The 17,135-nt window shown below is 40.3% G+C and overlaps 1 protein-coding gene across 1 annotated transcript; it reads right to left on the reverse strand.

The window, feature by feature from the left end:
- Position 1: 1 nt before the first annotated feature.
- LOC308299772 (E3 ubiquitin-protein ligase TRIM35-like) lies at positions 2 to 8,449 on the reverse strand (the record flags this gene model as incomplete). Its single annotated transcript, XM_080743560.1, has 2 exons — positions 2 to 1,197; positions 8,422 to 8,449. 2 exons carry the CDS (start codon positions 8,447 to 8,449, stop codon positions 2 to 4), a joined length of 1,224 nt encoding a protein of 407 aa, XP_080599686.1.
- Positions 8,450 to 17,135: the final 8,686 nt, after the last annotated feature.

The raw sequence follows: 17,135 nt of genomic DNA on the forward strand, positions 1-17,135 counted from the left end.
TCTAACTGTGCTCTTCCAGAGTTACACCGAACTTCCTTGGCAACACCTTCATAGACCCACCATCGACAGCCTTAAGAATGAATGGAAAGACCGTCTCTGTGAAAGAGTGAGTGAAAGTGTGGAGTTGTGTGTTAGTATCGGGATCGGTGAAGGACAGCTTTCCTCTGCTCCAGTCCAGTTGGACTCTGATCCTCCAGGGTTTCTGCTTCACTGCGATAACAGTGTTCGACCCTGGTCTGCAGTGTGCTCTGTATTCAGTATAATTATTTAACATTAATCCCCAGCATTTACCCTGTGTGTCTGCCTTCTTCCTCTGGTACGACTCTGCTAAGACTCCTAATGCCCAGTTTCCATTTTCTCCAACATCAACATCCCAGCTGTGAGTTCCAGAGTTAAAGCCCTCAGAACCCAGGACGTGGTACAAGCATTCAAACCTCTCTGGGTTGTCAGGAAGCTGCTGTCTCTCTCCATATCTTGCACTGGTCAGATCATCAGACAGGCTGTATACTGGATGGGCAGTGTTGGGGTCCAGAATCACAGGAGTGTAGGAGACAATGTCCCTCATCTTGTCCCAGACTCTGAAGGCCAGGTTGCCCAGGTGTTTGGCCACATCTATCAGTGCTCCTGGGTCCAGCTGTGGGTCCTGCAGTGTGAACTTGACTATTTCCAGTGTGGTCTTGTAGTTCTTCAGGAACAAGACGTGTTCAGCTCTCAGCTCCTCCTCTACGGCATTGATTGCATTTGAAAGAGTCGATATGTCTCTGTTCAGGCCCTCAATCTTCTCCTTCATCATCAGACTCTTTTGCTCCTCTTCCTTCCTCAGTGCAGTGATTCTAGCCTCCTCTTCCTCTTGTAGAAACTTATGAAGCTTCTTAAACTGTTCCTTAATCTGCTGCTCTGTGTTCTGGGTCTGGACCTTTATGTGTGCTGCTGTTTTGTCACATTTAGTTTTAACTTCATTTAACACTTTCAGTTTTGCCTGTAAGCACTTCAGTGATTTTTCGACTTCCTCCTTGTGTTCCAGGAAGACTTCATCGATGGGTCTGAAACTGTGGTTGGTGTGTTTTTCTGTATGAAGACAGACAACACACACAGGCTGTTGATCTTCCAGACAGAAGATTTTAAATTTCTCAGCATGCAGGTTGCAGAGAACCTCAGCTTTATCGATGGGTCTCAAACTGTGGTTCTTGTGTTTCTCTGAAAGAACACACACAACACACACTGGCTGCTGATCTTCCAGACAGAAGAGTCTCAATTTCTCAGCATGCTGGCTGCAGAGAACCTCAGACCCTGTTGAAACTCTCTGACGTTTCTCCTGTAAGAAGGTCTCGCAAAGTTTCTTCAGAGCCAGGTTACAGGGTGGATCATCCTTTGAAGACCTTTTATTACAAGATGGACATTGCCTTTTTGATCTCTGCCTCCACGACTCCTGCAGACAGGCTCTACAGAAGCTGTGACTACATGGCAGGATAACAGGATCTTTAAACGTATCATGACAAACAGGACAGGAAAAATCCTCTTCTGAAAAAGACGTAGAGGCCATTTAAGTCTGAGTGAATACACCAACACTCTGCTCAAGACAGGAAATCAGCCCTGAAGTTTACGTTCACTTTGAGTCCTGGTCCTGGTTCTTGTTTTAGTGTCACTCAGTTGATAGCAGCAGGTTCAAGTTTTCTGGGCCAGTATTGTATCTTGTAGCTGTGGAAAAACAGATTAAATTATGTAGTTAGTGTGTTGCCCCTGCATGGTGACCACATTATAATACTTTACTTTATTCCTTCCATCCATCATCCACCTTTCCATCTTTTCGGATAAACTTTTTAAATTTTTTAATTCATATAAATGTATTGAATTAACGTTAATTAATTTTCTCCATTGACTTTAATTAAAAATTATAAACATTTCCCAAATATGGAGATGACCATTATGTAAGAATATGACAAATACAAATTGACAGATGTATTCTAATTTCTATTCTATGCAAATATGAACTCAATTGAACCATACGTTTCAATTTCTCAAAAAGCCATAGCAAATATTGACTTGATTCTGGAAAACAGTTTAAGTAGGCCTATGAATATCTTGATTGCTATAAATCCAGTGACTATTAAGACAAACTAAAATATTGTAGGCCACACCAGATATTGATTTGAGTAGGCCTACTTGAAGCTCACATGCGACGAGTTGTGAGCTTGTAGATCTGCTATTCTCAAACGTTTTGTCCTTTTACTTTTGGTGCTTTAAACATATTGTGATGCCATTAGACCTTATTCACATCACAGCCATCTTGGATCACATGACCACATGGGGTGGCTGTCTGCATTACAAACCATTGTAAACAATGGAGTGATGGTCCCAAAATATCAGTTTAGTTCAACCAATTTCTTTTGACCAAATCGACAAATGGGCAGATGATAACTTCAACATCCCCAAAAGGATACATCCACAATATTCATGGCAGTTAGGTTGCAATGTTACTCTCTATACAAAGGCAGTTATCTGTGCAGCCTGGTGCTTGCTCTGCCATCATATTAACTTACTGTATCGTGATTTTTGCATATTAATCATTAAACAAATAGTTAATATGATGGCGGAGCAAGCACTGCAAAGATAGCAAGTTGCAAGCAACCTAACTTGAATATCGTTACTGTGGATGAAATCAATCCAGTTACTGTAGCCCTTCTATTGAATCCTTTTGGGGATGTTGATGTTGTCATCTGCCCATTTGTCAATTTGGTCAAAGGAAATTGGTTGAACAGAACTCATATTTTGGGACCATCGCTCCATTGTTTACCACGGTTTGTAATGCAGCAGGCTGCCATCACATAATGTGGTCATGTGATCAAAGATGGCCGCATACTCAAGTAGACCTACATTTTGGACTTTTTACCTATGCTTTTTACTTGTAACAGTATATCTAAATTCTATACTTTTAACCACCACTGCTCCTGTATTAGGCAAGGGTGAGAGCAAGTGAATGACACATGATGTCATGTAACCATCCTAGCCCTGAATACATGACTCTCATATAGAGTCATGTATTCAGGGCTAGTAACCATCCATGACTAGCTGCAAATTGCAACACTAGATGTTTTAATGTAGTTGTAGGAGCATAGAGTAGGAGTAGCCGCAAATTGCAACACTAGATTTTTTTATACTCGGATGAATCTAGGGTTGCAATACCTCCCATAGGGATCCAATGCATGAAAACAGTTTTTTGCTATCTGATTGTATTAAACGACTTCAAACTCACCAATATTGTGGCTCTATGGAAAGCTTGGAATTTACTCTTGCTATCTGCAAAGTGTTTGTTTCTGAAAATTCCACCGTGGAATTGTTATGATTTATTTTCTGTCAATAAAATCCGAGCAGCCATGTTTTTTTTCTAAGTCTTGAACTTAGGAAGCGCTCGTCTTGTATAACACCACGTCCCGCTGCCTCCTGCATTAGGCTATGTGACAGAACCAGCTGGTACACAGGACTGCTGAGTGACTTCCCAGCGCTTCCAAACTCCAGCACTTAGAAAAAATAATCACCCGAACTGAATTTCTTGACAGAAAATAAAATCATAACAATTCCACGGTGGATTTTTCAGAAACAAACACTTTGCAGATAGCAAGAGTAAATTCCAAGCTTTCCATAGAGCCACAATATTGGTGAGTTTGAAGTCGTTTAATACAATCAGATAGCAAAAAACTGTTTTCATGCATTGGATCCCTATGGGAGGTATTGCAACCCTAGATTCATCAGAGTATAAAAAAATCTAGTGTTGCAATTTGCGGCTAGAGTAGGAGGCAGTGGGACGTTGTTGCGTTATACAAGCGCTTCCAACCCAATATTTGGTGAGTTTGATGATTTAATACAATTTAATACAGATAGCAAAAAAATGTATTGGCTGCCTATGGGAGGTATTGCAACCCTACATTCAACCGATTTAAAAGAAAACTAGTGTTGCAATTTGCAGCTAATCCATGACAATTAACCATGTATTCTTTACCTTCTTTCTATGCAATCTTCCTGCATAATGTGTTGATCATTTTGTACAGAAAGGAGAGATTAAGTATATTTACCTACAGTGTCTTGAACACCACACAACTTGCAGTAGGGAGTTCTGCAAAACGTCGACAAAACATGCAGGTGTAGGGTTTCAAGTGTAGACACACCGGGCCAACAACACAGGTGTTTCAATGCGTCTGATTGCCAATGATTGGCATATCAGAACCACCTGTGTTGGTCCTCAACATGGCAGGCTAGGACTAAATTTGAAACCCATGCAACACCACCGCCATCTAGTGGTTTTAGTAGGAACATTGTTTCCACACTTTGTAATTTTGTCCTGGCAAAAATTATACCTACAAGCTCTGAAGCTCACCACAGATTATTATGCAACATGTGAGCTTGTAGATCTGCAATCTTTTGTTGCAGGACGGAATTTAAGCATACAAACCCATACTAACAAAACACAAAACTGTAGGCCTATAAGGTAAAGTTAAACACACAGGTTAATGGTGTACCCCTCGGGTCAAAGACTTGGATACACATGGAACTCTGCCTAATTAGTAGCTAGAATTCATAACACCTGTCAATTATAATAAAAACATATTTTTAGCTGTATAAGCTGCTACTTGACCCAAATCCCAGTGAATGAATCACTTAGACCACTCAGTGTATTAAATACATGTACAAAAATGTAATACCATATTCACACCATATCCATTATGTGAAAAATGTGACAGACACAAGACATGAACGCTCTTCTAATCTAGATGGCTCATCCCCAAGGTTGTATAAACATCCTTGGCAATCACTTATGTACATATACATAATACATCACAGGAGGAAGCACAAATATTTCTATTGGTGTATTTTATTAATCAAAACACTCTCTCTCTCTCCCCATCTCCCTCTCTTTCTCTGTCTCTCTCTCCCGTCTCATCTCTTGTGCGTCCTCTCTCATTCCCAGGGTGTCCAGGGGGCCACGGGTATCAGGGGTCCTCAGGGAGAGAGGGGCCCTACTGGTTTCCCTGGTTTTCTGGGGCCAAAGGGGCAGCCTGGCACCAAAGGTCTTGAGGTATAATCATATTGCTGTGCTGAGTTATATGTCATCCTTGATGTGTAGGCTAATATAGCAGCCTTGACCTAATTTCTTTTCAATTATTATGTCATGCTTGTAACTTTATTTAAGATAAAAATCATTGGTGGAGATTGGATATTTTTGGCATTCATTGCACTGTTTTGCAGTGGTTCTCAAAGTGGGGTCCTTATTGAGGGTGTTCCAGGGGGTCCCTAGTTAAACGATTGATATTTAGGAACCAAAAATGGACCTTTGGCCCATTTCTATAACTCAGAGAGTGTACAAATGGAACCGGTCCATTTGATTTACACTCTGTTGAGTTATGGGGATTCGTGAATCGTGAGTTTGAGAACCGCGGATGTATCGTATGCTGTTTTAACCAGACGAAGAAATGTGGCTGCGAATGAGCAAAGGGAGACATGCTTGGTTGATTTGTATTTGTATTTCTCCATTCAGGGAGAAAATGGTGAGACTGGCCCTCAGGGCAAACAAGGCAGCCAAGGGTTAAAGGTCAGTGATGATCTTTTGTATGAACACAAAAGAAATATCGGTTGGACTCCCTTGCTGATCGATGAACATCAAGGATAGCCTGTTTCAGATTGATTCTTTGGTCATGTGTCTGAAAATCGATTTAAATCTTGTGATGTTAAATGACTTGGAGTGAAATGAAAGTAGGTGGTGAGACAAAGGTACCCACTGGGAAATTAGTTTGTAGAAAGTGCAATACACACACACACACACACACCAATGCATCCGATACACCTAATACATCACGTTTCACATAAACCAGTGTTGATTTTGTCGACTAAAACTATGACGAACAATATTTGTCGACTGCGTTTTTTTTTTTCACTGACGAAAACTAAATAAAAACAAACTAAAAACAAAGCTGTGATGACTAAAACTAAGACTAAATATATTGACAATTTTGTCAACAAAATAAAAACTAGACTAAAACCTTAGGGAGGGACTAGTGCTGAAGAGAGTCATTTTATGTTTGGTTGCTCTCAGGTGTTGCATGCTGAAAATAACAGATCTACAAGCTCACAACGCGTCGCGCATGAGCTTGTAGATCAGCTATTATCAGCTCGCAATCAAGTGTAAAATCAGTCATTATGATGCCATCAAGGCCTGCCAAAATACATTTTTAGTTGACTAAATCAAATGTAGATTCAGCCGCCTAAAATCTTAGGATATTTAGTCGACTAAAATTAGACTAAAACTAAAACATTTCAGATGACAAAATTATGACTAAAACTAAATGACATTTTATTCAAAAGGCTATGAAAAAAAACTAAATCTAAATTTGATGTAAAAAACAACACTGACATAAACACTGCACTGCTTAGAAGACAAAGACCATTCCACATGACACACATCATCATGACAGGCAGGTACATTCACATCACACATTGTGTACAGGCAGGTAATACTGATGAGGGGAAGAATGAGGTTTTCAACCAGGTTAGTCGACACATGGGGACCCCTTACATCCGGCCTGATGGAATGAAGAGATGCTCATAGTAGTAAGGGGATTTTATAAGATATTTGACCAATCTGCCAAGTAAATCGGTACCAAGAAATTTCTTCACCAATGTGTTTCTAAAGGTGTGTAATAATATGTACTAAAAGGTTGAAATTCAACTCCCGGGGGAAACCTCATAAAAAAAATGATTTGTGTTTGTGTCCCATTAATTTACTATACAGGAAAAAAATACAAAAAATATATCTGCTTTAAGTAACATGTGAGGGGTCAACCTAAGGGTTTTTCATGATGCTGAATCCATTGCAAGCATTTGTTTTGCACGAAAAACATTCCTTGGGCTAAAATCGGACCCACAAAACCATGGTTTAGTGATGAATCATCACTTTTCACCGTTTTGTGGGGGCCATTTGTCGCCCATGGAATGTTTTTCGTGCAAAACAAATGCTTGCAATGGATTCAGCATCATGAAAAACCCCTAGTTTGACCCCTCACATGTTACTTAAAGCAGATTTATCTTTTTGTATTTTTTCCTGTATAGCAAAGTTAATGGGACACAAACAATAATCAGTTTTTTATGAGGTTTCCCCAGGGAGTTGAATTTCAATCTTTTAGTACATATTATTACACACCTTTAGAAACACATTGGTGAAGAAATTTCTTGGTAACGATTTACTTCGCAGATTTTCTTATGTTCCCCTTACTATAGTCATACTAATCAATGTAGCCACTAAAATGCAGCTGTTTCATAGAAATTGCTTATACAATACAAATGCTAGTATCACTCTTTGCAGCTTTACAACCAAAAGAAGTGCAATGACTGAGTGTTGGGTGTTCTAATATCAAGGACAATTGCATGTTGGAGGCCTACTATATACAGTGATAATGCACAACAAGGTGGTCTGATAGGTAAATAATGCATGGATGAAGCAGAGGAATCTGTCTATCAGGACATGCCATTGTCCATAATCATGCTTACTGTATGCTTGCTCATTATGTTAATTCTGAAGAAGGCCAGCAGGCCTGAACGTCAATTAATAAAAAATAATATAGAGTGTGTGAGACCTTTCCTCTTAAACCCTTTAGTCTTAGTGAAACGGACATGACCGCTTTTCCCCCCATCTACACCAAGTAAAAAAAAAAGTCAAATACTGTGACAGGCAGAAATGGGTATTTTCCAAGTGCCGTAGTATACAGTATTATTGAGGTATTAAGCATTGGTTGTCAATACTCGGCTGCCTGTATTAAGCATTGGTTGTCAATACTCGGCTGCCTGTCACTAACATGTGAACATCTTTGAAGGGGAACAAAGGTCCAGATGGACGTGGAGGAAAACCAGGACCAAGGGGGAACAAGGTATATGCTTAACACTCATGCTGTGTTTTACGTTTATGTGTATGCATTCACAGCCAGAAAATCTGACGCTTTCAGGTGCTACACCTTGACATATCCTTAGTGCATACTGTACATTGGTTCTCAAAGTGGGATCTGGGTCCGGCTGTACCTAATTCTCTCTGTATTAATTCTTATCTGCATTTAAATGTGATTATTACTATCAATATATATTATATATTTAGACTTAAGTTGCTCATCTGTACCCTCCTGAATTTTAGTAGTTATGTATGTAGTAACCTACATACAGTAGCAGCCAACCTATTGTTGTTGTCGTGTGGAAACCTTTTATGTCCCAATTAACTATTATTCTCTGGATGTGGGAAAAATGTGTTCCAATGTAGTCATTAGTCACAAGCTCTTGAGATTTTGACCAACAACTACGATATCTTATAGCATCTTATAGACATTATTTTGCTGTACATTTACACATGGTGATGATATGGCTGTAGCCTGAATGACAGAAACTTGCCTTCTGGGTTGTAATGTTTGTCATACATTGTGTCCTTGCTTTAAGAGACCTTTTACGTTTTGCTTTCTTTCTCCAGGGCCGAACTGGGCCAAGGGGAAACGTTGGCCAGCCCGGTCCATCGGTACGCAACAACGCATCCATCTACTGTAGAATGATGTCCAAAATGCCATAGAGAAACAATGCCATTTAGACTCCAAATAGTTTTTTTTTTATTTCTATTAATCTAAGAATCTGTGTGTTCATCTGTGTTTGTGGCTATGTCCTTTTAAAGGGAGATCCAGGAACTCTCCCAAGTTGGTGCGTGAACTTACTGTATACATGTGCTTCTGTTTGTGTGTGTGTGTGTGTGTGTGTGTGTGTGTGCGTGCGTGTGTTCTTAACAGGGCTTGCCGGGAACCCATGGGACAGAAGGACCAGAAGGAAAGCCTGGTACACAGGTTCCCATTCTATATCATATTTCAATACCATGACCACACCACTCTAAATACTTCTGTGTCTGAGTGCCCTCTCCTTCAGGACACATTCAGTCACTATACCAGTGACTTCCTTAACAATGTTGTGTTCTGTTGTATTGACCGGTAATATATGTGTATTGTTTAACTTTTACAGGTAGTTCTTGTCTTTTTTGTTTGTTTTTTATTTAAAGGAGTAGTTCACCCCCAAAATGACTTTTTTTCTATTGATTAGTCATGCAATAGAGACTAGAGTATCACAAAAATGTGATAACAATCAATTTACCCCCATTCATTCCTGATGGGGACCCGTTTCGAAACGGGCCCCCATCCGGAATCAATGGGGGTAAATTTACTCAAATCAAATTTTTGTCTTAGGAATGTGACAAAATCCAAAAAATATTATTGAACTCTACTCTCCATGGCATGAATAATCAATAGAAAAAAAATCATTTTGGGGGTGAACTACTCCTTTAATTATGAGTTTTAAGTTGAGCCTAGCAGTTTTTACAAAACTTTTGCAATTGACTCGCAATGTACATTTTGACACAAATTAATGCAACAATACGTATTGCAGGACAAGCAGATAATGTAACATGTTTCCAATAAATTGCACAGATACTGAAGACAGATCTCTGATGTGTACATAAAGAACAATCAATATTGGCGAGAGTTCTGAGGTTTTCACTGGATAACACTGACACCTTTTTCAAGACTAATATTTTATCCTTGAGTGACTTGTACTGTTAAGACTTTCCTTCTGAGCACTACTGTATATAATAGGTACACTGGGTTAATGCCCTTCTTTCCATTTCAGGGCCCCTCTGGTCCAGTCGGCAGTGCTGGCAATAAAGGACATACGGTGAGATGACATGAGAAAAAGACAAGGCCATTATTATCCCTGAGGGCTTGACTTGTAGTAGCCATGCACACTGGGCAGGGGCAACGACCTGCAGAGGGTGGATGAGTGCACCAGTTGACGGATCACTGCATCACTTTACGTTCTCTGCCGGTCTGTGCACTAATTAGAAGATCAAAGCCACTGGTTACACCGTAAAGATTAGCAAAGATGGGAAAGAAAGGGGACACACACGTGCACATCTCCATTGGAGATGATCACAGCGAGGACATGGGAAACAGAACACATCGCTCTTCTACCCCCATGGTTCATAGTGCAGGGGTTTTCAACGTGGGTGACGGGGCACCCCGGGGTGCCGCGACGGCAGTCCAGGGGTGCCATGAGATAATTTGATAATATTTTGAATTTATTTCGACACTTGAAAAAATATTTAGTATCATTTTAAACTTGAAGTACAAAGTTATTTTCAGTCAGTTCTAACCAAAATGGCTATTATCTCAACGTTTTCCTCGCAACATAATCACTAAAATATCGTCACTGTCGGGCAGAAACCTCGTATCTCCAAGTTTCAAATGTGTACGTCTTTTGGTAAAGCAAAGCCCTGCTTCATCATACAAGACTGTCGCACAAAACTAGTGAAAACAGCCGATCTACAAGCACACAACACCTCGCGATGCGAGGCGTTGTGTGCTTGTAGATCTGCTGTTTTCACTAGTCTAGTACATTTTATAGACGATAAATACAAAACAAACGGTTTTGGACATACAAGGTTTCCACCCAACAAGACGATATGCTATAAATATAAGGTGCTGGGAGTGAAAATTATAATGTAGGGGTGCCTCGGATTAAAAAAATATTCATGGGGTGCCCTGAGACAAAAGAGTTTGGGAACCCCTGTCATAGTGGGTACATTACGTAGACGTGCTGCTCGCCTCTATGGGCAAGTTCATCAAGAGGTTGACACCCTCCTGTGGAGGGGAATTAATGGTAACCAATTGATAAAAAATATATATCGTTGTTGTCGGGTGGAATCCTTGTATGTCCAAAACCGTTCGTTTTGTATTTATTATTTTAAGAAATGATTTAAAATAGTGAAAATAGCTGATCTACAAGCACACAACACCTTGCACCGTGAGGCATTGTGTGCTTGTAGATCTGCTAATTTCATTCGTTTTGGGCGACAGTCTTGTATGATGAAGCAGTGCTTTACTTTACAAAAAAAAAAACATACAAATGTGAAACTTGGAGATATGGGGTTTCTGCCCGACAGATATATGCATTGGAAAATGGTCAATTGTGAGTCGTAAGCAATGGGGCAAATGTGCAGTATCATTGATATGGACCTTTAAGAGGCAAATGCAGACTGATAATGTGGCCCAAGCACAATCTCAGAATTGCGTCGAAATAGCTCCACATAAAATGTCTTCTAATTAAATGCTAAGGAGCTGATTAAATGGTGGATTAAATAACTATTCACGTCAGAAAGAAATTGAACCCACTCAACTAAACACGTACTTGGTTCACAGCTTTCTGCACGTTTGCCTAATTACCAGAAATAATTTGTAATTTGTTGCACATTTACATTTTAATGATTCTTTCCTTCCTTTCCATCGATTCTTATTTATCTGTCATCCATCCTTTCTAAATTCTCCATAATATCTTTCTCTTATGAATTAACCATTTAAGTCCTACTTCATTGACCGGAGTCCCCCAGGGTCTATAAGCCCCCAAATCTCACTGGAAATTCGTTGCATTACGACCCCCAGAAAAGGGTTATGTCTCTTGTAACTTATTTGTTCTGCTTCTGCAGGGTTTTCCAGGGATTGCTGGGGAGAGAGGTCCTGATGGTGTCCCAGGTTCTCCGGTAAGTTTCAGTTTGATTCAGTACTAGCGTGTCTTATCAATTGCAATAGTTTCTTTCTCAAAAGGGGGTACATGTACGTACACCTAGGTGTAGGCAGACGTACTATATGGGGTGAGACAAAATGGAAGTGTATGTTATGTAGGCCTAATGATAAAACTTTGTCATGCATTGTATTAATCTGATTGTAAATTGTAAAAAAGTGGGGGAAAAAGAAAGAAAAGTAGTGTCTAGAAAGCCAAACTTATTTGCAAATTATTTGAATATCAAAACTGTTATTGGCCATAGTTTAAAATTCAGCTTAAAGAGCACTCTTCATGCAAAGAAAGGTTGCTTCCAAAGGTGAGTTCATCATTCATTCATATAGCATATCGTTGTTGTCGGGTGAAAACCTTGTATGTCCAAAACCATTCATTTTACATTTATCTTTAAAAAAAAATGATTTAGACTAGTGAAAACAGCCGATCTACAAGCACACAACGCCTCGCACCGCGTGTGTACGTTCTTTGTGAAAGAACGTACACGTTTGAAACTTGGCGATACGACAACGACGATATGCTAGCTATGAGTTTCTTTGGATTCAGAAATCAGGGAAATGGGGTTCATAACCTTGAACTAGGAATTATTCTCAGAATCTACAAGAGCAGGCAGGACATTTCACAAATAAATATTTTCTATCTCTGCCAAAAAATATCTATTTTTAAGGCTTCAAGACCATTTCAAACACCCCAGAGTAGGGTAGCTCCCTGTGAAATGAAGGGCATGCTTGATTGTTAAATGTGTAAGCTCAAGGTTTGTTGTTATTGGTGATATAAAATTCAGGGTGATTCGGCTGACATTCTCTTTGAGTGTGTTGTGTGAGCAGCTGTCCTATAAATGTATATTATCAGCTGCCGGTTATCTCATTGAGGACAATGATGAGTTCCTGGCCATAATTAATTTAATGCATACCCAAAAGACTTTAACATTTATTACGTCATGGACACACCAAAACAGACCACGAGGAAATTAGAAAATAGCATTCGATCGGTGCAGCAGTTGCTCACGGCAACAACTTGGTCACCTACAATGACTCAGTACAGGTAGAGTGGCAGCTTGGGAAACGGAATCCTGCAAGCCTGCAAAATGGTAGCCTGACTGCAAGCGTCAGACTCTGTCACACACTTCGTTTTGGGAAGAGAGTCTGAGATTTCGGGCAGACATTCCACTTCTGGGGGGGCGGGCAGGGGGTGGTTTAAAAAAATGTTTAAGTTGACTTGCTCTTAATTGCTCCCTCTGAACTTCAAAGGGCTTGTAAGCTGCTGTAATTGATTGAGCCATACAAGTGTCAATAGCTCGTTAGTCACTGAAAGCATCAAAGACTACAATCTGTTTGATGTCTGTAATAAGAGTGGAGGGGGGAATGTGTTTGAATACACACAGACTCGCCTGATTGGCTGAATGGTTTTGAACCAGGCCACCACCCACCACGTGCCCCAAGCCTACAGCCCTGATTGGCTCGCCCTCTCTGAGGGCTGGTGGAAAAAGCTTATTTAATGTGAAGGGCCAGACTACACAACACCACCACTACCAACAGGGGGTGGTGTTGTGCAGTCTGGTTTATTAACCAGGCTAGCAAAATGGACCCCCATACCACTGTGAAAAGTGACTCATCACTAAACCATCATTTTTATCTATTGTTTTTAGCCCAATGAATGTTTTCCGTGCAAAACAAATGCTTGCAATGGATTCAGAATAATTAAAAACACCTAGTTAGACCCCTCACATCCCACTTAAAGCATATTATTTGGGAGTAATTTTTTCCCTTATAGTACAGTGTATAGTGAGTGAATGAGACCAATAGTTACCCTAGCTGTCAAAGATTTTCCTAGGGATGTTGAATTTCAATCTTTGTTAGATATGTTACTAGACACCTTTACGAACACATTGGTGAAGAAATCGTTTGGTAAGGAATTTATTCCCAGGTTTTTATTAATATTCCCTGACTAAATGTAATGCACATTGTAAAGTGCTTTGGATAAAGGCACTATATAAATGCACCATTACTGTTCTATCCTCTGGAAGATAATATCTTCCCAATAGAAAGATTGGCGCCGGTTGGTCAGCTGCCGTATTATGCCTAGGGAAGATACAGTATGGTTTTAAGAATAGGACCCTCTTTTATCACTCCCTCACCGAGGGCAAATAATGTGCATGTGATAAAAAGTGTTAAGTGTGGTCTGTCTTGGATAGGGACCTCCAGGAAAGACAGGACTTCAAGGAATCCCAGGACCGCAAGGAGAGAAGGTAAGTCAATACATAAATGTATGGGTACACAAAATTACACATGTACGCTTACAGTATACGCACACACACACATACAGTACATACGCACCAGAGAGAGGAAGATAGATACAGTACACTTATTGCTCACATACTGTACATGCTGACATGCACGCACACACACGCACGCACACACTACACATGGCGCTCGTGTGTGCATACAGTACATGTGAACCTCCAGTACATGTGAACAAATTATACACAGAAATACCGTGCTATTACATTAGAAGTCATATTACATTATCTTATTATTACATTATACATTCCAGAGTTGAGCCAGAGTGCACTGCACACAGAGAAAGAGACAAAGACATGTTGCGTGTGTATGAATAATCACACTGTGTGTGTGCACGTGTGTATGTTCTCCCTTTGTGTCTGCGTCCTCCAGGGATTTACAGGGAAGCCAGGCGTGGAGGGACCACAGGGACCAGTAGGCATGTATGTAAGTGATGCTCCAGCAGCACCCGTAGTACAGAGCAGAGGGAACTATTACCATATTAACACATTATATAAGTCAGGGGTTTTCAAAGTGGGTGACGGGGCACCCTGGGGTGCTGCGACGGCAGTCCAGGGGTGCCGCGAGATAATTCGATAATATTTGGAATTTATTTGGACACTTGTCAGTTCTAACCTAAATGGCTATTATCTCAATGTTTTCCTCGCAACATAATCACTAAAATATCGTCACTGTCGGGCAGAAACCTCGTATCTCCAAGTTTCAAATGTGTACGTCTTTTGGTAAAGCAAAGCCCTGCTTCATCATACAAGACTGTCGCACAAAACTAGTGAAAACGGCTGATCTACAAGCACACAACGCCTCGCATCGCGAGGCGTTGTGTGCTTGTAGATCTGCTGTTTTCACTAGTTTAGTACATTTTATACTGGATAAATAGAAAACGAACGGTTTTGGACATGCAAGGTTTCCACCCGACAACGACGATATGCTATAAGGTGCTGGGAGTGAAAATTATAATTCTGGGGTGCCCTGAGACAAAAAAGTTTGGGAACCCCTGGTATAAGTGATGCTCCAGCACAGGGGTTTTCAACCTGTGGTCCTTCAGGGGGGTCCAGGTGGTCCCCAGCTAAATGATGGAGAGTTGGTAACCAAATGGACCCTTATAGATCCTTAACTTAAGAGAGTAAAATGAGAGTAAAATGAAACCAAGTGGATTTGGTTTCATTTTACGACCTAAAGAGTTCAATTATTGTTAAACATCTGCATTACTTCATTTACAAGAAGTCTACACAATCAACGTTAGTCTGTTGTCTCTCCTATGGTACCAACATCAATACAGCATGGAATTGTGGACAAAATCGTGTCCAACGACAACAAAATATTCTTACGTTTTGTGTCTGAGAGGCTGAATCTCATGAAATGGTGAAATAAATAATGGGCCCTGATATGAAAAGGGTTGAAAACCACTGCTCTAGCAGCACCTGTAGTACAGGGCAGAGGGAAGAGGGAACTATGCAACATTTATTTAGTATTTGCACACCTCTAAGGTTACAATTATATGACCTTTAAGACCTTTTTAATACCAAATTGGCCAAAATGGAAAATATTACGCTAGGAAGAGGCAAACATTGTGAAAATAGGCGATGTTTATCTTTTGTCAAACTAAATGTGCAATTATAAGTGCTTTGTCTGTTCAAATATGATTGTGTAAGAGGGCGTGTATGGTCAATGCACTTTGACGCAGATGCTGAATTCAGGTTTCAGCCAATACCGACGGTACTAATCTAATGATTCTGATCTAATCTACCACTGTTAAATGTATTAAGTCGTATTAAGTTAAATCAAACTGGAATGTTTTCCCTTCATACTAGCATAATGTAGCTCTTGGAGTTATATTTTGTATTTACATTTTGCCCTGGTTTTATCTGGTTCTATAATATCAACACAAGTGTCCATGCATTGCACTCGATACACTCAAGATTAAATTGGCCACATAGTTGTTGTTTTTCTTTTTATATATATATATTTAAACAGCATGCATACCCAGGGCTGTCCATAGTTGGGACAGGTTGACAGATGTCAGGATGTGTCCACACACCAGTGCACTGCATGCTCTCTATATTTTAGTCTGGGACCGCCAAGGAAAGTACCCAGCTTCTGTGTTTGGCCACAGGGAGGCACTGCTGCAGTCTTGACTGGAGAGGCTGTGTAAAAGCAGAAATAGACCACACACTGACCCTCTTTTCACCCCCTGCAAAGAGGGCTATAGCCAGCGGCAGTAGGTGAAAGCAGAGACTAGCAAACAGAACCAGCATGCAGCTTGCACTAACTGCAAGCACTACTACCCCATACTGCGCATATAGGCAACACAAGATATTTTCTACAATAATAAGCACCATGCCCCATGCATATTGACAATGACAGAATCTACGTATGTATTTAATATAGGCTAATTTAATAAAAGTGGAGCCGTTTCTGAGACCTTTTTGGCCATGCATTGAGAGTGACTGTAGGGGAAGGCACAATTCTGCATTCCCCACTCACACAGAAGCAACTGAGATGATTGACAATGTTTGGACTGACTTACATCATGGCAAGATACTGAGGATGGCTATACATAGCTATTCGGTGCGATGTCACTGTTGGGAGAATCAGAATCCATTTCAATGAATTTCCTTCATTGTCATTGCAGGTAAACAAAATGTGGTTTGCTGCAACTTGGTGCTCAACTTCAAATTTAGTCAAAATGAAAACGTATTTTGTTTCCTAGACTAAAGGGAATGGTGTGAGAAATCTAAAATGTGCACATGTCAAACTACAGCGAAAGAGAATGGGACCAACTGCATCATTCTCACTGTTTCATATCGTTGTTGTCAGGTGGAAACCTTGTATCTCCAAAACCGTTCGTTTTGTATCTATCATTTTAAAAATGATTTAGAATAGTGAATATAGCTGATCTACAAGCACACAACGCTTGTGGATCTGCTATTTTTCACTAGTTTTGTGCGACAGCCTTATATGATATATATGGGCTTTAGCTCACGAAAAAACGTACACATTTGAAACTTGTAGATTTCTGCCCGACAGTGATGATATATTCATTATTTCCCATGTTCCCTCAGGGTTTTCCTGGAAATGTAGGCATGCGTGGGACTACAGGTCACATGGGGCCCCCGGTAAGTCCTCGTCACCACCAGGTCTGACGCTCACTCAACATTCTGTTTATACTAGTGCTGTCCAACGATTAAATATTTTAATTGCGAT

The sequence above is a fragment of the Nannobrachium achirus genome (genome assembly GCF_963921795.1).
Source record: "Nannobrachium achirus genome assembly, chromosome: 15".
Taxonomy (NCBI): domain Eukaryota; kingdom Metazoa; phylum Chordata; class Actinopteri; order Myctophiformes; family Myctophidae; genus Nannobrachium; species Nannobrachium achirus.